The 25,087-nt window shown below is 43.1% G+C and overlaps 2 protein-coding genes across 6 annotated transcripts in view; one reads left to right on the forward strand and one right to left on the reverse strand.

Annotated features, from left to right (window-relative positions):
• LOC112043675 (reticulon-1-A) overlaps nucleotides 1-3,595 on the reverse strand; it is a 30,788-nt gene extending 27,193 nt beyond the window's left edge. The window contains exon 1 of one of the 4 annotated variants that reach the window (XM_052883682.1): nucleotides 2,575-3,595. In XM_052883682.1, the coding sequence (XP_052739642.1) occupies nucleotides 2,575-3,193 (619 nt within the window). In that variant the 5' untranslated portion in view covers nucleotides 3,194-3,595. Of the gene's footprint in view, nucleotides 1-1,043; nucleotides 1,204-2,574 lie in introns of those variants that run through there. The other 3 variants (XM_052883683.1, XM_024079193.2, XM_024079192.2) reach the window with 3 other exon arrangements.
• Nucleotides 3,596-5,104: 1,509 nt separating this feature from the next.
• LOC112043676 (serine palmitoyltransferase 2) lies at nucleotides 5,105-24,944 on the forward strand. 2 transcript variants are annotated; one of them, XM_024079194.2, is made up of 6 exons: nucleotides 5,105-5,317; nucleotides 13,959-14,150; nucleotides 18,430-18,584; nucleotides 18,809-19,013; nucleotides 19,464-19,691; nucleotides 21,158-24,944. In XM_024079194.2, exons 1-6 carry the CDS (start codon nucleotides 5,159-5,161, stop codon nucleotides 21,839-21,841), a joined length of 1,623 nt encoding a protein of 540 aa, XP_023934962.2. In that variant the 5' UTR covers nucleotides 5,105-5,158; the 3' UTR covers nucleotides 21,842-24,944. The 2 variants fall into 2 exon arrangements, with proteins under 2 accessions (XP_023934962.2, XP_023934963.2); XM_024079195.2 differs by lacking the exon at nucleotides 5,105-5,317 and adding an exon at nucleotides 8,517-8,653.
• The last annotated feature ends 143 nt before the right edge of the window (nucleotides 24,945-25,087 follow it).

Consider the following 25,087-nt stretch of genomic DNA (forward strand, 5'->3'; position numbering starts at 1 on the left):
CAATCAATTGTGACGTTGAATTCAAATAAATTAGTCACCACTTGCTCAAGCACAAGAAAAAGGTTAATTTACTGTTCGCAGCAGCCCTAAATGCAATTAATATGAGTTGAGCTCGCTCGGGTGAGCAACCAGTGCAGCCGCTCAGCGAGAGCCGGCAGCGCACAAGTGTCAACGGTTTGGTGCTGCGAGTGCTGTAGCGATACGGGCCAGCAGCAGCTGAAGTTTAGCATTGAAGATTTTTTAATATTTGTAACAAAACTTATAATCATGTTATCATTGTATAATAGATAATATTCAGGACTTCATATTATGTTTTGAATTATCTATAGTTCATCTTTGAACATTTGTTTAAATGTACTAGCTTCTATGGCAAAACAACGCTTACCAGCAAACGTTGTTTTGCCTTATACATTTTGGCGTGGAACATCCTTATCACTTTTGGCTATGAAAAACAAATAATAACCTATTCCCAGACCTACCGAATATACACATAAAAGTTCATCAAAATCGGTCAAGCTGTTTCGGAGGAGTATGGCATCTAACATCTGGAACGAGAAATTAGAACACCTATAGCACAGTATAGGTACAAGTTTAAGATAATACGCGCGACGACACATATTGTGTTACTAAAAATCATTATAAAATATGATTATTATACTACTCGTATCATACATTCGTAGTTGGACGTATGAGACATTTTCACACGTTGAAGTTGGCGGTCGCTGGGTGCGACTGCGAATAAAAATACGATGGAATTTATATAATCAGAGAATGTACCACGGAACTGAAAACCGCTGGAAATATTTTGACGTAATAGACGGAAGCTCTCGAATTTAGAAACTGGCGTGCTATTCCGCTGTAACTGAACCGAAAATCTAACGACGAATAAAGTTCAGAGTGATATAAGCTCGCCTGACGTAACACTGAATGCGTCTAGCTTGTACATAACATTTACACGACTGTGATGTCACATATTTCATAAAAGTCTGGCCAAATCTTCGAGGCGAGTTCCTAGAATTTCTCATATCTGCTTTCAAACTTACAGTTGATAGCCTCACTGTCGGATCCCATCGCAGAACTGGTAAACTCACAAGTAATCACAGAACACTGTCTTTTTCCACGATCACAGTCTAATCGAGTTATCGGAAAACCGGGAGCGACTCAGCGCCGTGAGTCAGTGGCGACGTGAGCGCGCCGCGAGCTACTCCTGACTTGTGAGCGCTCAGCGATCCATAGCCGCTGCTAAAATTAGCCGTGCTGCCATCGGCGCCACAGCCACAGCCACCGCCAGCGACACTGCACAGCGACACTGCACAGCGGCGCTGCAACTCGCCGGCTGCCGAAATCAAACTGTGTCGATCGTTTACCTGAACCTGACCACATGCACATTGCCGAGATCAGGAGGAACGTTTTACCTTCTATACTACATCTCGTTGAATATTCTCGCTTAAATTTAGGTAGGTAATACTACTTGTACATATAAATAAAGTATTCTGTGGTGAAACTCAGGTCTCTGTTAAGTTTTATCTCGTGCACAATGTAGATGTCACAGTGAATGCTTTTCGATAAGATAACGACTATGTTATCGGCCTACGTCAACGGCACGCACGAAACGCTACTCTGTCTCTGCGCTTCAGGACTCAGAAATAATGATCTCATATCTCAATATGATATTATGATCGAAACCCACGAAATTGAGCGTCGCGACTCTCGTTTGCATTGATGACTCAAAACTGGTGGAATGAATGTAGAATTGCATACATTTTAAGAAGTTGTACCTAGTGCATTACGACCTTATTAATTCGCGATCGTGATGCAGGGGGCGCGGGGCGGGGGTGTGCGGTGACTAATGCGGCGGCGGCGGCGGCGGGCGCTCCAGCGGGTGCCGTTAGCTCGGCGGTCATCGCTCTTGCCGCTCCGCCAGCTCCAACCCGCGCCACCGCTGCGCCCTCCGCCATCCCCTCGCACTAGCAACTTTCGCGAGACCGTGTTGAACTTTGCCGCTTCATTTGTAATACATTTATGTTGATGGCTTCTGAATGACTGGTTAAACAATGGCACTATAGTGAGACATTGTTTGAGAGATGTTTCGGTGTAGCGACGAGCTTGAATGTCTTTGACGAGATGTTAAGAGCCTGAACTCTAATTGAGAAGTTCGATTTCTGTACGTTACGTCTCGTCGCCATGCCACGAGAATTGACTTTTTGTGCGGTCTGTGCGGACAATTTCTTAAAAAAAACGTTAGCCGCAATCGTCTCAGAGCGGCTCCATTGCAATGCATCTCTGCGCCTTTTGTTACAAACTTAGTCATCTCGTCACTCGTCACGGTTCAAAATGTTAACCTTGAAATAACAATCGATCTAGTGGACGGTGAATTGGTATCCAATGACATGAAAAAAAAAAAGGTGCGCAGGTGGAGCGCGACACTGTGCGCCCTCTGCACACGTGTGCGAGAGCTCTACTTCTGATGATGATCTGCGATGACTGCATCCGCTCCGTTCGCCTCGTGACGTGGCCCGAAAATGATTCGTTAAGATAATAATGTAACCTAAATGGACACCGTAAAAAGCTCACCCAGTCCCATCTGGCAGAAGATGACCTCGGCCTCGATCACGTGGGCGATGGGAGCGCGCGGCGGCTTCGCTGCGGGCTCCGCCGGCGGCTCGGGCTTCGCTCGCACCGGCTCTGGCGTGGGCGGCGCGACCGGCTCCGGGTCGGGAGTCGCGGGCTTAGGGGGCGCCGCGGGCTGCGTCTTCGGCACCGGCACCGGTTCGGGCTCGGAAGGCGCGGGCGGCGCGGAGGCGGGCGCGGGCGCGGCCGCGGCGGGCGGAGCGGGCGCGGCGAGCGGCGCGGGCGTCGGAGCCAGCGCCGGCGTGGGGTCGGGGCGGTGCAGCGGCGACTCGCCGGCCGGGTCGGCGTCCGACTCGCTGTCGGTGAACCTGTCGGCCAGCGGCGCGTCGGCGGCGGAGGGCGCGCGCGGCTGGTCCACGAACTCGTCGCGCTCCATATCCAGGAAGCTCTGCGTGGAGGCGCGCGCGGCAGCGGGCGCGGGCGGCGCCTCGGGCTCCTCGCGCCGCCCGTCGCGCTCCAGGTGCTCGAAGTCGTCGGTGGAGTCCTGCTCGCGCTTGAGCGGCGCGGCGGGGGCGCCGTCGCCGCTCGCGAGCCCGGCGATCAGCTTGTCCGAGCCGTCCATGGCGAGCGGTGCTGTAGGGCAGAGACTAGAGGTGATCGATAGAGGGTGCGGTGCGCTCGCCTGGGGCGGTGCGGCGGTGCGGAGGCTCGGGTGCGCCTCCTCGCCGAGTCGGGCCGCGGTGAACTGAGGTAAGAGGTCTGCGCGCCGCTCGCCGGCCGTCTGCACGGGCGACGTCACTCAGCACGACGTACGGTATTACTCATCGCCCGAGACCCTGCCCGACGATCGAGCGGGGGCGGCACTGTTTGCCGGTCGAAAAGTCAATTTATACAAAAAACAAATAATAGAAATAAGGGAAAAGTATAATATATTTAATTAAAATATTTCTTAATAGTATATTGTAAGAGCTCGTAACGACGCCCGACGAGAACGTCACGGAATTGGAAAATAGCCGACGAGTTTCAAAAAATCGTACACTGGAACTTGGAAGAGTTGAAATTATTGACAAGATTTTACTGGAAAACTGTTTTACCGACTTTCTGTTCAGTTCGTTCATTAACTGCAACATTGGTACAAAATGATGAATCATATAAAATTGCTTAATACTTTCGCTATGATTAGCATTTTGATTTAAAAGCATACATTTAAATTACATAAAAGCATCATCGCCTACAATCTACTTAATATTAAATTGCAACTGCAACCACAGACGATAAATGAAGACTGCAACAAAATTTTGAACGCATTTATCTGTCAACGTCAGCTCTAGTTAGTGACTTTAGACGTCGATAAAACAGTCATATGTCATAGTCTACGTCATTTATTTTACTATCTTTGTCTACCATAGAATAAAGATACTCACACGGACGTCAAATAAAGATAAATGATAAAATACCTATTTAGTAAACCCTAGTAAACCCTTTACATTCTTTTAAAAAAATGCGTGAGTACAAAGTACACATGTCAGAAGTGAAACTTCTTTGGCGAACTAATTTATAAATCTTGTTTATATTTATACAAATCTAAAACTTTAGATTTCCGAGACTAAGAGGAAGGGAAAAAAGGAAGATAGGTTAGGAATTTAACTGTCATTAAAATATAAAAAGTGTTGAATATTAATGTAAATTATAAATTTATATTTTATTAATTTATTTCCTTAATATTTACATTGCGCGATTTCTCTCTCTCGTTCAATCTTTCTCACTATAGCTTTCTCCCACCTCTCACTTCATAGCACTGTGATACGACGTTCACTCTGTCTCACTTTTTCTCTCAATCTTTCTCACTTGCTTGCTTCCTACTCTCACTCCACGGCTAGTTGCTTCATGCTACGTTCGCCATGTCTTACTCTCTCTCAATCTGTCTCGATCGCTCTCTCTCTCTTTTTCGACACTTCCGTTGCATACCGGCGTGACATTACATCTGTAAAAATGTTACCCTCATGCGCCTAAAGAATTTTCACTTCAAAAGATTACAACCTATGCATGCATGAACTCTGTAAACAAAAGAAACGAAACAATTAGATTGATATACGGTGCTATGACGCAAGGGCGTTTCTTCTGACTTCTATATTGTTAAAGGTCAAATTCAAATATTTTTTGATGGATGATTTTTAGATGGCACGCTAATCTATCAAAAGATATAAATTAGTACATTGAATATATAAACTCATACACCGAGTTAGCTACTAAGTAGTATAAAATAAACATCGTGATTAATAATTGTGTAAGCACAAAATTAGCTTCAACTTGTTGCAAATTATAAGTACCTAGCAAAAATACAAAAGTGACAACAAACAACGTCAAAATCGAGTTTATTATGTATTTTCATTTTTACCTACATGATTTTAACTATCAACAAGCTGACTACGGTACACCTTGTGGTACGTATGGTTATACTTCGTCTACGACTTTTATTCTTTGATTGTGTCAACTCAACTGTCAGCTGTCGAAATCATCATGCTCTATTAATTTGTGGTTACTGCCTACTGGTTAGTTTTGCAAAGCGGATCGGCGCCGGCGGAGGATGGCGGCTGTTCAAGTGGGTGGTGGTGATAATTTAAATGAATCAAAATCAACAAGTAAAATATCTGAATGCAATGGCAAGAAGAAAACTGATAATGGAAAAATGGGCGGTAATCAGAACGGCTACGTAAACTCAGAACATAAAAGTAATGGAGTGGATGTAAGTCGCTCTTTTCATTTAATTTCACTAGTGTTTTTAAAATTAGGTCTCCTCGCCCAGTGACAGTGTCGTGGCCTGATAAAGATGCCGACACGCTGTCCAGCGCACTGCACCAGTGCCCAGGCTTGGGCTGGGTACAGGAAGAGTAAAAAATAATTAGATCAATACGCCAAATAGACGGTCAAGGCCACATATCGAATGATTTATCGCGAAATCGGCAAACGGAATCACTACGAAAATTTTAATAATTATATTCATATATATAAGACCATGCAAGTGCGCCGTTTATCCAAAATTATTGTTTTTCATTAATTCTACAGGCTGAAGCTAAAAAATGTGAAAGTTAACAATTGCCTCAATTCAAGTCATATAAAATCATAAATACTGGCAGCCACGGGGCAGTCATGTCTTTAATACATGTACCCAATCAAACTTCAGTAACAAACAATATTCACTGAGTTTTGTCACGTCTTGTGTTTGTGCCATCAATATGTCAAGCTTAAATCCTAAACCAAATTACTTAAATCAATTTCAGCACAGTGATCTTCAGCTAGTAATGACCGCCACTATTCATTATACTTTGAACTATTATTGAAAATAATGAATACTCTGATGTTATTAATTACTACTGTCTACTATGTACTGTACAGTACTAGCAGATGTCTGTGACTTTGTCGTCCCTTAATCTGCTTGTATCTCATAATTCATTGTTAGCCGACGTGTACTCGCTATAAACTAGCTCTCTGGCAAATTTCATTCTTGTAAATAACATTACAGGAATGTCAGCACAGCAGAAATGTATTGTTCACTATTGGGTGCTATGTGTGGGACAGAATCCTATTTACTAGCAATCTGTTGTTTAGCAACAAGTCAGACAGATGATAATTTATAAACATTATTCTCCTTTGCTCCTGCAGTTTCATACACAAAAGCATGCTTCTCTGTAAAGATCTACAAGTATACTCCTTTTCTCTCTGAGTTTTCCTGGCTGGTTATAGATCAAGGAATTAATGTGCTATCCACATGAGATTTACCTACTCATATCTCATAATATACTGAAATAAAATGCATCTTTCATTCATCATGAGTATTTCATCCCCATTGTTTTTGGTGATTGAGTAACCTCCAAACACAAACACACTGTTTAAATTATTAAGTGAAATAGATACCTAACACAGTCATACTATGTCACTTGAAAAACATTACATACTTAACATTCATACTTCAAGTTATCACACAACCAACATTCATCTAATCTAATATGCTTATAAAACACACACACACAGTTATTAGTAAAATATCCATAAGTCAGTCATAATTAAACTGTTCTATTACCTGCAAGCGGAAGAGCCGTGATATCCCTGTGGACATGACCTCTGCCTCTGATTCCGGATGGTGTGGGTTCAAATTCGGGCATGCAACTCCCAACTTTTCAGTTGTGTGCTATTTTAAGATATTAAATAGCATGTGTCTCTAACAGGGAAGAAAAAACATCATGAGGAAACCTGCATACCAGAGAATTTTCTAAAAAGTTTGCCAATCTGCATTGGGCCAGCGTAGACTGCTGGTGTATTATTGCCCTAACCTCTCTCATTCTGAGAGGGAGACTAATGTCTTATCATTCCATGGATTCACAGTCTGGGTGCCAGGTCCAACGTGTGGTAGAGAGAAAAACTCCAAGCAGAGTCCTGAACTTATTTACAGGATGTAGGGTTAAGGAATTCCTTGACGATCAATCAACACTCCCTGTTCTATACTCATGTTGCTCTCCCTGTCTAGACAAATTTGGTAAGATCCTATTAGAGCAGCTTTTGATACTCATTATAATATAGAACTAGCTGCACTCCTAGAGAGGCCAAGGTCTTTAAGGCTTACTAGATGATTTTGTTATTGTACCTGCTTGGACGAAGTTAATTTGTCTTATATTTTGTAGTCAATCCTTTTTGAGCTCCAGCTACTGAAAGGCTTATAACTTCACGTATAATTTGAAGTACTCTATCATGACGACGTGAGTAAAGACCCCTAACCAGGAGCACCTTGCATCCAACCAACAAGTGCCTTGCTGTTCCTATTGCCTCACCACAAGTATAACAAGATTTTTTAGTGGCTTTCCCCCATCGTACTGAGTTGCTCTGATCTGGGAGAATAGGGGTTGCTAACCTAATATATAACTTACATACAGGTGTGACCGCTCCCTCAAAGCTCAGCATCTACTGACTACTACTACTACTACTACTACTAGACTACGATTTGTGGCACGTGGTCACAAATCGTGGTCAGGTCGGCACTGGCCAGGCGCTGCTGCTGCGGCGCTCGTAGTTTATGCCAAGATTTGTTTTGCGGTAAAATTTGCTCGTTAACTCAATAGTTATTATTGTGTAGTTGTCCTCATGACGTCACCTCACGACTTGTTTGTTTTCCCGCGGAACTCCCGCCCGCCTTCCTCAACTTTATCCTTCTCTACTTATAAAATCTTACATATACAGGGTGGTTGGATTATTTTATTCATACTAGATAATTTACCCTTAAAATATTTACTGCCCTAATAAACAATACTTAGTGATAAATTCAAAGTAAAACACAAGTACAATTAATTGAAGTTACAATTTGTATGATACAAAAACAAGCAGCTTAAAATTAGCTTAATTTATATTTATCCATATGCGGATATTTCCTTTTCTTCTAAAACGTTTACAGCCTATTTTATTAGGCCAGATTACTGAATTAAAAAATCGCTCTGCGAAGAAGAGGCGCGCGTGCTCGGGGCCGGCTGCCGGCTGCTGGGTACACGTCTCGTGCATCTGAATTTCAAAGTAGCCGCCGTCTCCGGTGTTTACCTGCGCACGTGTACGAGTAGCGTCCGTCACTCGCTCTGTTACTGCGTCTGCTCTGTTACGGGCATTAACATACTTTCAAATATTTTTTATTGTAGTAATTTTATTTAATTTTTTATTGTACTTACGAAAATGTAAAGAAAATGAAAAAACGTGTGCGTCATTACTTTTGTCGAGCGTTTCGACAGAAGTGATGACTTAAACCTGCTGCCGTATGCGTGAGAGAAAGGGAAGCCAGGCAGTAACGCCGTATCGTGTTACGTTACGAAGCGATTTACCCTCCCAATAACAAGTTATCAGTTGAAACATTAAATTGTTATCGAAAGTAGATAGGCGGTTTGATTGTAAGATACTTGCTTGCGAATGTGAACCGGCTTGACATGGCTGAGGTCGCCAGAACATCCCCCTGTACATGTACATTATAGCGCGCCCGCTCCGCACCAACAAGTTGTAAGTCAGCAGGTGGCGGCGGCGGCGGTGCGCTCCTGCGTTGCATCTAAAGGTAGGCTCGCACAGCTCTGTACTTTGAAATTACCCTATTTATGGGTGGCCAGCTTCTAAGACATTGAATTACATACATACACAGTTGCGGTTTATATATACTTATTATACAGTTTATGTTTGTTTTTAATTTATAAACGCGCCCCATTTTTTTTTAAAGAATTATTTTATAATCAACCTACATTAGGTATCTCGTTCTCCGCCGACTAAACCCAATATCTCAGAGTCCCCTTAGTCGAGTACCCTCCAAGTCTCCGGCTTCATACTGTTCTTTGAGCCGTGATCGCAGTACGACACAAGCCCGTGTAATGTAACGTAATAAAAATCTCTGACAGTCTGGAATCATAGCTACAATAATGTCGGAAGTTTATCACAACTGTACATATGTATTATATGTATTAAACAACTAATAAGTACTCGTAGGTGTGTTTGGATTCGCTTATCAGATCTTCAAGACAAAGAAGCGACCCATTGCTAACGCGACCCACTCACGATCAGTTTACCATCTCCGTCAAGGGTGCAGAACACTCATGGATGTGGACGGCTAATTAAAATAAATGCCGAAACCATTCTCATAAGCACACCTGAGCGACCTGCAGACTTGGCGCTGCACTTGATCGTGGTTGTAAGTTACGATGGCACAGACGGACACGCGGAATGTTGTTACGTCGCGTCGGGGAGTCAGTAAAGAAGTGAAGCGAGCCATACTTTGAGAGTTATCGATGTAATTTCAATTGAGTGTAATTTGTATCGGCTAAATCAATTTCACGTCGGAGCGAGGTCGCGTTTCCCGCATTTCACGAGAGCAATTAACGCCCATTAATTAATAATATTAAAGCACTAGCCACACGCCCACGAGTTTGTACGCGTGAAACTCTATGTAAACTTTCAACCCCTATTTTATCCCCTTCTATTAATACTTCCGCATGTTAATTTATAATAAATAGTCCACTAATCATTTTACAAAAATATACCTCAACTTTCAACCATTATTTCACCCCCTTCTGCTTTTATTTCCGCAATAAAAGTATTCTATAACCTTCTTGGTATTATGATCTCAAATCGTGCCAAGTTTCATCGGAATTCATTCAGTAGTTTCAGTGTGATGCCCGGTTAACAAAAACACGGACAGACAGACAAAAAATTCAGGACCTATCGATTATTATTATTATACATATAATGTCCCCCAAGATACATTTAAATAAATGTCTTTCATGTACAGAATTGGACCTGCTACAACTTTATTAGTATAGATTATAGATTGAGCGGAGCGGTGCAGCGTTACATGTAGCGGGGCCAGAGTTTGAATCTTGCTTAAAATTATATTTGCCTTAACAAAATGACTATAAGTGTTGTTCAAACGTTAGCTAATCTGCCAGCGAAAACCGTACGAAAACCTCTTAGTACTTCCAAAGATGAGCGTCAGCAGACTGACACGATGCACACCGTAATACGCCTCAGATTCATCCGAGGGCCACGGGTCCAAGCCTGCTCGTCAGACACACTGCTGTCGTATTCACTCCTGGCACAGACATGTTGCTCAGCTGCAGCGGGAAGGTTTTATAAAACCTATCTCGACGGACCAAGTAACTCGCCCATCCTATCCATGAGTACCATCAGATATACCTTACTATGCTTAGTATCTGCCATTTGCTTCCAAGAGCATTGGCTATAGACAGAGCAACACTTCGCAGAGCGTACAAGGAGCTGCCCTGAGTCCACCTGAGAAGGCTCCACGTGCCTGCGTGACACCGGCAGCCTTGTAGCACTCCAGCCTGCGCACAGCAATGCTGCGTGCGGGTAGCTAAGCATAGCGGTAGTGTTCCCCAGGCGTGATACTCCCAAACTACCTCTGTGTAGTTCACAAGCCACACCTATTTTCTAAATAAAATAGTTTGTATAGTAGTTTACTGGTTTGCCGTCAGCGAGTATCTTTTAGAACCAGTGCGTCGGCCACACGAGGAAAATCTGCAAACATACAATTACGTGATATATCGGTCCAATAACAATAATATCGTTGCTCGTACGTAAATTGGCTTGGATAACCCAGACGCGTTATATTATTATTGTTGTGGTATTCATTATTTCTATCATCTCGCCTTCCTCATCATCAACACAGCGTCCTGGTCCAGATTTCTATCTGACGTCGTAATCACTACTCTTTTTAACCGACTTCCAAAAAGGAGGAGGTTCTACGTTCGGCTGTATGTATGTTTTTTTTTTTTTTTTTTATGTATGTCCAGCGATAATTTCGTCAATTATGGACCGATTTTGAAAATTCTTTTTTTGTTTTGAAGGGTTTACTTCCAGGGTGGTCCCATTTTTTTCATGTCAGGATCTGATGATGGCATCCTGGAGAAATTGAGGGGAACTTTCGAAAGTTGTAGAGACGGCTAGTGCGTTTGTTAGTGTTTCCATAAGATATTTTAAACCACTACAATTTTATGAAGGTTTGGAGTTGGTCTGATGATGGAGCCGAAACACAGACGATGGAACTCGTCAACGATTTACAGCAGTCACCTTTTGTTTGGGCTTGATTAATTTGTATTGATGAGTACTTTCCACCTATATGGGTTGTGACTGTATTAAGGGTCTGGTGATGAAGACGAGGGACAGTGAAGAGAACTCCTCGACGGTTCACAGTAGCTACCTCGTGTTTGGACTTAATAAATTTGTGTTGATGAGAACTTTCCATCTAGATGGATTGTGACCGTATTAAGGGTCTGATGATGAAGACGAAGGACAGTGAAGAGAAGTCCTCGACGGTTCACAGTAGCTACTTTGTGTTTGGACTTGATAAATTTGTATTGATAAGAACTTTCCACCTAGATGGATTGTGACTGTATTAAGGGTCTGGTGATGAAGACGAAGCACAGTGAAGAGAACTCCTCGACGGCTCACAGTAGCTACCTTGTGTTTGGACTTGATAATTTTGTATTGATAAGAACTTTCCACTTAGATAGGTTGTGACTGTACACACGCAGTAGGTGTGCTAACACTAAAAATAAAAAAATGAAAATTTTAATAAAAAAAATTCAACCGACTTCCAAGTCAAAAAATAACTTTAACTAAAAAGCAAAAAATAACATCCTACCTATGTGCTACCTTCTGATCAGTTTGAAGGCGGTGCCAAGCCAGTGTCGTGTTTTAATTAAAGCTGTTTCTGAAAGAACCACATAAATTTTGTAGTTAAAACGTGTTTAATTAAAACATCACTGGCTTGTCACCGCCTTCAAACTGATCAGAAGGTAGCACATAGGTAGGATGTTATTTTTTGCTTTTTAGTTAAAGTTATTTTTTGACTTGGAAGTCGGTTGAATTTTTTTTATTAAAATTTTTATGTATAATTATAATACGTACCGTCGACAGCTCTACACAAGCCAGTAGCGGCTGTTGCGTACATACGAGTATATACTCGCAGTTACACATTACAATGTTTATTGCTAACTGTCGTGTTATTTTCTTATCAAATAATACGAGTCTGAAAATCGTTTCAGTGATACGCGCGCCGCGGCACTTAACATGCTTTTATTTTTATTATTATTTTTTTTTAAACTATAAATTGCTTGCTTTTCTTTTTAAAAATAATGTTAACTACGCGGTTTCATCCGCGTAGTTCCCATTCTCATGGGAATCATCGTCATCATTATATTTGCCGTTGGACGTTCACTGCAATACATAGGCCTTTTGTAGGAACTTTAAAAGTCACGATCCTGAGCCGCCTGCATCTAGTGAATTCCTGGATTCGGCTGAGCAGCATTCGGGAAAGTTTGCGTTTCGTTTCGTCCGAAACGTCTCCGTGCCTGAAGACACAAGTCTTCGAACAGTGCATGTTGCCAGTGGGAATACGGCCTACGGGCATACAAAACATTCCCTGATAATATAGCTCTCTATTGGTGATTTTTTTCAAAGCGCTCTAGTAGTTTTGAGTTTATTCCTTACATAGACCAAAAATACTCACAAATAGATAAGTAAGTATTAGTAAAGATGAGAATCTTTACCAATAATTACATACACCATAACTTCTAAACTTGAACAACATTTCCTTGCCGGCTTGCTTCAAATGAGCAATGCAAGTGTGACGGTAGGTAGGTAATTTCAAAGTGAAAATCAAACCCATGGCATTTCAGTCCTCGCCGGGCCGGTAGACCGTACTGTCTTTACTTAGTGCGATGCTGATACGAATGCTTCGGTTCTGTGCGGCGTACTCGTCGCTACTGTATAAACACTTATCTATAAGTACTAATATTATAAAGCTGAAGAGTTTGTTTGTTTCAACGCGCTATTTTATCCCTGTATTCCTACGGGAACGGAAACCACGCGGGTGAAACTGCGCGGCGTCAGCTACTAATTATTTTAAAAATAAAAACAATTTATACATATTATTCAACATTCGGATACTCCGTACAATTCGTTCCATAATCATCCTACTCGTACGGCCTATCCATATCCATCCTCCCCTAGAAGATAGGATTTGGAGCTTAGGCCCACTCGGCTTGCAATGTGGGTTGGCGGATTTAGGACGAAGATTAGCCTTTGTATCGCTGAGAGAATGTTCTCTCCGAGGCGGGACCGGTGCCTTTGGCCGCTATTGACTATGTTTTGGTCCAAGCCCTCCGACCGACCAAACAAGATTAGCTGTACCTCGTTTGTCATCAGACCGGTAAATTCCCACGGCTAAACTCGTAACTATTCAAATGTTTTTGTAATTTATTCCAAGTCCAAAAAAATCGTTAATTATTATAAAAGGAATTTCTTGGTCGGTCCAGCGGTTAACCTGTGAGGCTTCGAATCATAATAATATGATAGTCGAGTCCTGCCTCGGGCTAGGAAATGTTGAGCTTTTGTTACCATCGTTCGGGCTGTTGGTTTTTTTGGACATTATGCTGACGACACAAAAGACATCCAATCCTTTGTCGTGGCTGCGACTCTGTGCTTCAGTGTACGAGATGTGCCGCTCCTCTGCATGGTGCAGATCGCGGAGCTGTCCTTCGATTGCCAGTACATTGGTCGCGTGCAAGGGGGCGAATCTTCAGTACTAAGACTTTTGGACATGAGAGATACATACAGACAGTAGCTAAATATAGGCAGTAAGCGTACATTAATGTCAACTAATTTATATATAGCCATTTGGTCTAGTGGTGTATAACCAAGCTAGGTACGATTTATGAATCCTGAGTTCGATCCCGGGTAACAACAATAAAACATTTATATATTTTTTTAATATTGTTGCTTGTCCAACGTTTTCATGTATGTAGATTCACTTGTTCTCTTTGGAGTATATATTCTTCGGTGGCGTGTCACAGAGCGCGGCCGACATGGAGGCGCCGGCGCCGTGGATGGACTGGGCGCAGCTCGACATCTTCCCGGGCTCGTTCGAAAAGTGCTCGCTGCTGACGGCGGCGCTGACGCACGCGGGCCTGTACCTGCTCATGTTCCTGGGCTTCGTCAACCAGCTGCTGTTCACGCCCAAGGTGGCCACCGAGAGGAACCGCGTGGTGAGTGGCCATATTATGCTATCCTTTCACCTTGGCAGACTTGATGCCTTCTCGCTACGAGGAGACGATGTTATATGAGATTACTAACACCGACCAATCGACCGACCTCACGGTGTCCTTACCAGTCGTCTGATGACTGGAGCACGGGAACACATTCGCACACCGTGATCCGGTCACCGGCGCTCTCGGCGTTGAATGGCGCCCTCTGAGTGATTTAGCGCCGGGAACACTATATCTACAAACATATACATATGTTACCTTTCTAATCTTAGCTTTCATGTGACATCAAATTTTATTAGAATTGCCGTTCCAAACTTTATGATGAACAAAATAAATGCTATAGCAATCCCGGAAGCAAACTATACCAAGAGCAGACGTAGAGGAATTCTTAATGTAAATAGTACATAGTACATGAGATGGTGTAATGTAGAGTTTTGATGTACCACTAATATGCTATGAGACACCTCAACATCGTCGTTGGCTGCGTGTAACGCTCGCGTCAGTCGCAAGTCTAGCGCGCACTGTTCTCACGCACGATCTCATCGCATATTACTGACACGAGATTCCCAATTAGCGGACAGTATTTAATAACATTACGATATTTTCCTAGCCATGGTATTTCGGTTGTTATGTGAGTCGACGAGGTGAATAGGTAACCAGACACCGCTCTCTAGAGTGCTGACAGCGGGTGTCGTGTTGCATGGATACACATCAAACTTATAAATAAAACTGTGTATTTCGTGAAAAATTTATTCAATTATATATATAAAATCAATGCCACTTTTCGATGTAATTTTATAACTTAAGAACGGGCTCACCTATCAAAACCAAGGGTTTGTTCGGACTATTCAGTAGATTGTGTGAAGTTTCCACAAAATCGGTCGGGCGGTTCTTCATTTATCACTTTTTTTGTAACAAATAAATTCAGGGTAGTGTAGGGTGGGGATAGGGAAGGAGTGCACGTAAGTCAAAGCGAAGCTTGACCGGGTCTGCCAGTATAATTATATAAATAATCAAAACAAAAAAAGAATTTTCAAAATCGGTTTATAAATGACGGAATTATCGCTGGACATACATAAAAAAAAAAAAACATACATACAGCCGAACGTAGAACCTCCTCCTTTTTGGAAGTCGGTTAAAAATAGCTGTTGTCGTAAAATATCGTTAAGAACACGGAATATGAATCGCTTAAGCTGCGTCAGAAATACACATAAGATGTATATTTATAAACAAATTGGAATCCAAAGTCAATCCCATATCCGAAATTCCTTAAAAGATTTCTGTTTGTAATTATTGTTCTCGGTAGACTAATACGTGTCGTTACTATATATATATTGATTGATGATTATAACAGATAGGTATACGTGCAGGTAATATGAAATTATGGAAACCATAAAACAATAGTTATTATAGCTTTTGTCATCAAAAGGCCATTAAATTTGAAGAGTCCGTTATAAAATCCTAATGAAAGTGACAAAGTGTCAACTCTTAACTACACCGGTACGGATATTCCTCGAGATAGAGTCGCTCGTGGACTCTTGTCCCTACGACTTCACTCTCGCCTTTGACTCTATCAACAAATTACTGTGTGTACACTGTACAGTATACGTGTGACGACATTTTGTCAACGGACGGTAACAAACCAATGATCCTCACCAAGTCGGTTGGCGGTTCTAGTGTGAGCCCTTACACTAGTTAGTACTTGGATGTCGTGCGAATGTTAACATAACCCATCATGAGAGAATTGCCAATAGGCAGTACCAATGTCTAGAGTTCAAATTCCTTTACATGTTGTATAGTATCGGGCGCGTGTTGTACCCGTACGCGTACGGTACGCTCGAAGACGCTCGCCGTTAGCGCAGCGAGGCCGAAACAGTAATATAGGTCAATTAGTGGACTACTAAACGGTGGACGAACACGGAATTGTTAGAACGCATGTGATTGTAACTAAGAAAGTTACAATCAGTAATAATCATTTGTTATTACTGATTATAACTACAGTTTCTCTAACTGTTCAGCTAATTGATATCGATTGCGCCAGTCTCTACAGATTTGGGTTATTTTCGAACAACCAGTCGATTCTGTGTAAGAAGACACTGAAAATATTTACATAATAAATAGTCTATAAAACTTTTTATATTTTTTCTTTTTTCTGGTTTAAGATCTTTATTTTCTCAAAAGAATTACATAAAATTCGCTTATATGAGAAATACAATTAACTCACTAAGGTAATTCACGTGTGTACATACTAATTAGACTTAAATCCTACATACAATAAATCAAAATAAATAATTGCTAAAAAAAAAAGAATGCGGGTAGATTTTAAATTACATGTTTTTTTTTTCGTACATAATACGTCCTTCTGTAGGTACATATTACGAGTAGGTACTAGGTACATATATTAATTTATTCAGTCTAATAAACTATGAATTAAAATTAAGTCACACTTCATAGTTCCATAATTCAAAAAGAGGTACAGGGCTCGTACGTACCTTTGTCGTGTACCTACTCAAATATAGATAAGTAGGTATGTAGGTACTCTCTAGTCGCACATTCAAGATATTCCAAATTGAATGTGACGGACATGCAATAATACGTGATAACGATAATTTATTTAAATTATCTGCTGCTAATTATTAAACTCGGAGGCCGACTTCCTGACGCACATTCCTCGACACACGTTGGTTACGACGCGTGTACCTACACAAGTACAGAGTACAGTCCAGAGTGTTGTACGATCAGTTCCAGCGCATGAGTCACTGAACACTGTACCTGGTACACACTGAACACTGTACCTGGGTACACCTTCAGAGAAGCATTTGTTTATCGTGATTCATGCAGTAGGCGCGGAGTCTGTTATCGGCCGCGTACGCACAGTCGTATCGGCTGCGGTCGGCCGAGCGGCGACCGGCGCATGGTGAGCTGCCGTATGTAGTACATGCTCAGAGGATAAGTAGCCTAGTCCACTTCCTCGCAGTACTTCGTGTCGTTTGTTCGACATGCCAATGGGAAAAGGATGAAGAGTAAATAACTTGTAGGGAGTCGGGAAGGCGGTCTGAGAAACGCCAAGAGCTAGTACGCCCTCCCATGATTCAGTCCGCATCGTCCGCATGCATGGGCTATGTTGGGGTGATAGACATGTCAGTCTTTATGTAAAAACTAGCGGACGCCCGCGACTTTGTCAGCGTGGAATTTAGTTTTTCACAAATCCCTCGGGAACCATGGATTTTACCGGGATGAAAAGTAGCCTATGTGTTAATCCAGGCTATAATATATCTCAATACCAAGTTTCAGCTAATTCGGTTCAGTAGTCGAGGCGTGAAAGAGTAACAAACAATTATATCCTCAAAATCATCAGTTTTCGCAAATCTCGGGAAACCATAGATTTTTATGACTATGTGTTAATCCAGAGTAAAATCTATTTCCATTCAAATTTCAGCCAAATCGCTTCTGTAGTAGCGGTGTTAAAGAATAACAAAATATCGAAACATACATCCAAACATCCATACAAACATTCGCGTTTATAATATTAGTAGGATATAATTGGCAATCAAAACTATAAATTGACAATATTACGTGTCACGAGGATATAAGGATAAAACTAAGGAACAATTTGTTGTTAGATCTTTACTGTGTACTTAGATATCTACTGTGACTATAGTCTATGATGAGATATTCATGGGATGTCAAGGGATGGATGAATTAACAAGGGGATATTGAAGGTGTCACACATTGTAGTAGGTAGGTCACGGACTCACTGAGGCTGTGCTCTACATGACTCAGCTAACACTCCACGCTGACAACGCGGCGCAGCGATGTTCGCGATGTGTCGGTCGGTAATTATCTATTGTGCATCTAATCTGTTTAATTGTTTGGTTATCTGTGTGCGCTGTGCAAGCGGTTTCACAATCACACGCTACAAGTACGTCACATACGGTACGAGTACTCATATGTGTCAAATTGTTACGCACTCGTTTGTCCCAGAAGTAGGTTACCTAATACCACGAACCCTTCCAAATTATCATTTACAGGAGGTTTTGTACATCACGTCACTTTTAAGGTTCCGAACGTACGTAGTAAAAAACAGAACCCTTATTAATTTTTGAAACCACGATCATAATTAATTTTTTGAAGACAATAGACCACTTTTACTTAAATGATTAAATCATACAGCCACAGCGACCATGAAGACAATTTTATAGATACCGAGTACGGTGTGCCTCATATGTATCGCGTAGAGTATCGTAGAATGAGACTGAGCTCGAGTCGTCGCTTGCAGGGCTACGCGCCGCTGTACAACCCGTTCGAGCAGTTCTACTCGCGCTACGTGTACCGGCGCGTGCGCCACATCTTCAACCGGCCCATCTGCTCCACGCCCGGCGCGGAGCTCACGCTCAAGGAGCGCGCCACCGACGACTACAACTGGTCCTTCAGGTACGTGACCGGCGCCGGGGGCTTAACGAGACGAGGGTGTGGCACCCCCAACTCCAGACTGATTTTGACAATTGCGAAAGAAATAACGATTCCAGGATCCCAGCAGTTTTTTGATCCTAAAAATTCCTGGACTATAGTATAGATAACTAATCTCGCAATTTTTGACAGTGTGTCAGTTTAAAAAATGCTCCCGATAGTTTGTAACGAAGAGACTGATGCTGCAGGTTCACGGGCGCGGAGAAGCGCTGCATCAACTTGGGCTCGTACAACTACCTCGGGTTCGCGGCGCCCGAGGGCGAGTGCGCGGACGCGGCGGAGGCGGCGGCGCGGCGCTACGGGCTGGCGCTGGCCTCCTCGCGCGCCGAGCTGGGCTCCACGCCGCTGCACCAGGAGCTGGAGGAGACCACCGCCAAGTTCCTGGGAGTAGAGGTGCGCTCGTACGACTACTCGGGCGCGTTGGTCCTGTAGCCGCCGACTCGCTCCCCCCGGCAAAACTGTGGGGCGCATAGCAACGTTACGGTAAAATCGATGCCAGACTTAGAACAGCGCTACGCTGCAGTTCGGAAGGCGATAAAAGAAATGGGGGGTGGCCTGTATGGGTGAAACTCACATGGGTCTCTTGCGGATGCAGACTTGTGGACGACAACGCGCGTGTGGTGTGTGTGGAGCATGTGTGCGTACATAATTATAATGTAACCTTACGCCTCACTATACAGAAAACCCAACACGTTTTACATGTTCTACAATATTTTACATTTTGAATAAATAGTTGACATTTTTCTATAATTAGACAAAAACAGAGTCATAGTTATACGTTAGTATGATGAACAACTTATTTAATTTATTTTTTTAACATGCACTGTACCGCTGGGTCGGCAGGCGGCGGTGGTGTTCGGCATGGGCTTCGCCACCAACGCGCTGGGCATCCCCGGGCTGCTGGGCGCCGGCACGCTGGTGCTGAGCGACGAGAACAACCACGCGTCGCTGATCCTGGGCCTGCGCCTGGCGCGCGTGGCCGTGCGCGTGTTCGCGCACAACGACATGCGCCAGCTCGAGCGCCTCGCGCGCGACGCCATCGCCGAGCGCCGCTGGGACAGGATCGTTGTGGTGAGTGACCATGCTGTCGAGCGTGCCGACACGCTCACGGTTTCTTAGTCTGTTGTAGGAAATAGTAGTATAGTAGTAATTGTTTCCGTGAACAGTAGGGAGTTAGAGAGGGGTAGCGATCGGTTGGCGGAACGACTTGCGATATATGGCGCTCGCGTTCGAGCCGTCCAGACTACTTGTTATGTAATTCTTTATGGGTTACTTGGGATAGGCGGGGAGACTGACTTGAGTGGAAAAAGGGAGTGTTGGTTAACAGTCAAAGGCGCCTTTAACCCTACACACAACGTTCACAAGTGCATGACTCCACTCAAGTCATTGTCTGCCAATCTATAAGGTCTTATTTTGGTTACAGTTTGATTTGTTAATTAAGTTGTCCTTAAAGGTTGTGAACCTTTGTTCGACATTAGTTTTCTTATTTTTTTAAATCCACTGTTGAAGCCTTCTGCTAAAAATAAACATCTCACTTGATGTAAAGTGACGATGCAGTCTAAGGTGGAAGCGAGCTAACTCGGAAGAGGTACAAGTTTATTCTACCCATACCTCTGACAGTTTCTACGCGGTATCGTACCGGAACGCTAAATCGTTTGGCGGTACGTCTTTGTCACTAGGGTAGTAACTAGCCACGCGCTATTACTTCAAAAAAAAAGAGCATCAATAAATGTTTTTATTAATTATTATTATTTATCTATATACTATTCGAAATATTATAAAGAAGTAAAGTTTGTATCAGGCTTTGTAAGGGTTATTCTTCGGAACTACTGGTCCAATCTTAAAATACTACGTTATTGAGGAGTGACATTGCCTATATTTTATATTTATATCACATACAGGATGTCCCGTCATTAATAAAACGCAAATGGTAGATACACCATCTAAATATCTAAAACTAATTTCCAAAAATTTCTAGGGTGACCAAGAAATATATTTTTTAGAATTTTTAAAAAAAATCTATCTTGAATCAGTTTTTTCAATGCTATAACTTCTGTAATTAAATTATTGTATTGTGATACTATTTTTATAAATAATAATTTATTTGTTAAGCCTACAAGCTTTGACTGCAATAATTATTTTGCATTCATTAAGATAACCCGATTAAAAAAAAAAAGATTCCGACGAATTGATAACCTCCTTCTTTTTTTTAAGTCGGTTAAAAATCAGGATTTTTCTGTAGATTTTAAAGGTTTGATTTTTGTTGATTTAAATTACCAATGTAATAAATACTACTATTTTTATCGGTAATATATTATTTGGTTTGTAGAAGAAACTTTGAGTGCAAGAGTTATTTTTCTTTCAAAATTTAAGATTTATTTATTTAAATTAGGCTATAGAAAGTATGATAGTGACCAATTTAAGTTGAACTTTCATCAATATGGTACAACTGTGAGAGAACAGAAGGGGTAGGTGGGGGGTAGGGCAGCGATGGCGCCGTGACGAAGGCGCGACTGAAGCGCAAACGGTGGCCGCAGGTGGTGGAGGGCGTGTACAGCATGGAGGGCTCCATCGTGCCGCTGCCGGCGCTGGTGGCGCTCAAGAAGAAGTACGGGCTGCTGCTGTACCTGGACGAGGCGCACTCCGTGGGCGCCATGGGCGCGCGCGGGCGCGGCGTGGTGGACCACTGGGGCGTGGCGCCCGGCGACGTCGACGTCCTCATGGGCACGTTCACCAAGAGCTTCGGCGCGGCCGGCGGCTACATCGCGGGCGCGGCGCGGCTCGTGGACGCCGTGCGCGCGCGCGGCCACGCGCACGCCTACGCGCACGCCATGGCGCCCGCCGTGTGCGCGCAGGTGCTGGCCGCCATGCGCGCCATCGCGGCGCCGGCCGGCGAGCTGCGCGTGCGCCGCCTGCGCGACAACACGCGCCACTTCCGCCGCCGCCTGCGCGCCATGGGCGTCGTGGTGTTCGGCCACGAGGACTCGCCCGTCGTGCCCATGCTGGTGTACACGTTCAGCAAGATGGCGGCCACGGTGGAGCGGCTGACGGCGCGCGGCGTGGCCACGGTGGGCGTGGGCTTCCCCGCCACGCCGCTCAACAAGGCGCGCATCCGCTTCTGCCTGTCGGCGGCGCACTCGCGCGCGCAGCTGGACCGCTGCCTGGACGCCGTGCAGCAGGTGGTGGACGAGCTGGGCCTGCGGTACGCGCGCGCGGTGTAGGGATCACCACTCGACACTTATCTTAAATGGGTCCTACATTGTTCATTAGCGTTCTACTAGATGGTAAAAGAAACATGAATATGTAATAATTTCAATTTTTAAATATTTTTTTGCCAATACGAGATAAAACACTATCGACGGTGATAGCTATATTTTAACTGTTTCTTGACGTCACGTAAACACTAAACCTTAAAACCAAACGGAACGTTTAACAAAATTATTAGTCAATAAGATATAGACAGCGGTTTTGACGTTTGGAAAAATTGAATAAATACACAATTTTTTAATTAAGTTTTCTATGAAATCCTCAAATTTTGTTAATTGATATCAATATATTTCGGACCCTTATTCCGAAATTAATATTGTTTGTATTAAATTTGATATGTGTCAAGTACCCTATTATTACATATTTATTTATATACTCGGAACTGCCTCGTCGCTGACGTCGCGGAGTGAAATACTGAACTGTGAGTTGTTCTCGTCGTCGGCTGCGCCGTGTTCAGCCCCTGTCGCTAAGTGGCACGAATTCTACGATCGCAAACGCTTCTAAAACTAGACAAATGTATGGGAATGACAGATCTTGATCACGTGACCTGTCGATAGCAATAGAATGTTTGCGATCGTAGAAAGAGAATCGACGTGGCACTCGGCACCAGGGGCAGCTGTGACGTCATCACGCTAAGTTTCCCGCTGACACGCTTCACCAGAGTGTCGCCAGGGAAGGCGTTCTGTCGGTGCAGGCACGATCTCTGTGTAGTGTGGCGCACATTCCTGACTCTAGTGGGAGTCCTCAACGTTTTCATACTGTGACGATCGCGTCAACGTTAACGCAAATTTATATGGAATTGAAACAGATCTGCAGTAATGCAGATGGCGCTGTTCCAATTCCTTGGAAATTCGTATTAACGTTACGCGACAGTCACAGTATGAAAACTTCCACTATAGCTTGGCAACTTCGTTCGTAACACTCCCGATGGACCGCGCGGGCCGGGGGGCGTGTAGTGATGAATGAAAAACCCACGAGTGATGCACCTCACTTCCCGGCACGCACGATTTCACACCCGCGCACTCTTTCCCCCCGTCACCCGCATGTCATGGGAGTGTCATCAACGAATTTGCCAGATTATAGGCTCCCTGTTCTCTTATTATAGGTGTACCATTAATTGTTTTTGAAATTACAATTTGCATTTTAGTACTTGTATAAGAGAAAATAATGTACATTTCGCATAATATGACAATATGTATAAGTCGGAATATGAATCTAAAACTTCCGTATTTTCGTCATATACGCGTATTGCTTAAACTGCAGTTTTTATTTAATTTAATTTTAGAGAATAAGTGTGATAAGATACGAAATAAATAATATATTTATATGAAAGTATTATATAATGATAAATACCTTTAGCTGTAGGTGCGATGGAATGGCGCCCGCGCACGATGCGATGGACCGGTGACCGCAAAACCAAATACATTTTTGAGTGTGACCGTTAATATTTAATTTCGTCTTTTTACACAAATTTGTCAAAGACAATGTATGACAATGAAGTTTTATAAAACAAATATTTACAGATACAATATATTGGCATTAAGGTCAAGCACTATCAAACAAGACCTTAACACTCTGTAAGCAAGTGGCGGTTTACGGCACGGATGTACGGAACGTCTGAATTGTTTCCGCCCTCCGCGTCGGGTTCACTGCAAGCCTCCGTGGCGCCGTGGACGGAGGTCCTGGGTTCGAGGTTGGGAGGTCGTGGGTCTGGCTGGTGGGAGGCTTCGGCCGTGGCTAGTTACCACCCTACCGGCAAAGACGTACCGCGAAGCGATTTAGCGTTCCGGTATGATGCCGTGTAGAAACCGAAATTGGTGTGGATTTCATCCTCCTCCTAACAAGTTAGCCCACTTCCATCTTAGATTGCATCATCACTTACCATCAGGTGAGATTGTAGTCAAGAGCTAGCTTGTGAAGAATAAAAAAAAAAAAGCGACCGAGCAAAGACCTACAGAGTGCCTAGTGGCCGTATGTAAACAGCCCTTTTAGGTTTGAAAAAAGAAACAATATGCCAATTTGTTATATTTCGCATGTCCGTCTGTCATAGTAGGTAAATATTCGCTGAATCAGTTTTTGTAATCATAAAATAAATAGTCTCCAAGTATTCAAGAGAATGAGTAGAAAATTAAAATTGAAAATTAAAAGTATTGAAACTGAAAATTGGAATTGAAACAGCACCATCTAGTGGCACTACTGCACAACTGTTTCAATTCCATATAAATTTGCGTTTACGTCAACGCGATCGTAACAGTATGAAAATATTGAAAACTCCCACTGGGCACACTGGTTGCTTCGAGTAATTTTACTTTACTAGTAAAGATAAGCTCGCTTTCCGAATATTTGCGTGGGGTCTCTCTGATGCCATAAGAACTAAATATGAATCAATAATATTGGACCCTTGGGTATTAATGCATGCGCATCACTTTCGGAAACAAATGAAAACATAACTCAAATGGGAACCGGTGTCCGGAAGAGTACGTCAGCAGCGGCCTCGTGCGGCGAGCTGATGTGGGAGATGTCGACGTCGCTTGCGCACTCGGCAGTGGCCGACTTGCTTAATGGAAATTATTATTCAGGCGCTTTGTGACTCGCGTTATTGAGCTTGTGACTTTGTTGGAATGCGATACGAGTAAGTAGCAGCGGTGAAGAGTTCATGTAAGTCGATTCTCGCCGGGTTACCTTTGAAAATTCATGCATAGTCATTTTTGTACTGTATTCATATAAATGAGAAACCGGAGTCCGGAGTTTGTATCACGCTGTATGAATTTGCATTTCTTTGGGACGGTTTACCGACATCTATATTCCATCTTTCGCCACTAGTAAGTAGCTACACAGTATTATTTACTGGACAAGGGTATTGGAATGTTTATTTCTCCCAGGGACTCGACCAGCCCCATGACGAGCTGACGCTACTCGTACACCAAAGGACATTTTACTAATGTAAATGCAAATAGACCTCGAGTATTTGTTGTTGTTGTTGTCCCCCTGCGCCGATGTACTATGTACCTACTTATGTAATAACTTAAGTATTCAATAAATTATTTTTTGATGCCATATAGAGTTTTTTTTTGATGGACGCTCGAGCGAGCTGTCGGTACGACTGCAGACCTATCGATATAACGGTAGATGTCCTACACATTTCTGTTTATGGAAGCCTAAGCAAGTTTAGAGCCGTGGATATATCCTCTGCCTCCGAT

The sequence above is a fragment of the Bicyclus anynana genome, chromosome 9, assembly GCF_947172395.1.
Source record: "Bicyclus anynana chromosome 9, ilBicAnyn1.1, whole genome shotgun sequence".
Classification (NCBI taxonomy): Eukaryota; Metazoa; Arthropoda; class Insecta; order Lepidoptera; family Nymphalidae; genus Bicyclus; species Bicyclus anynana.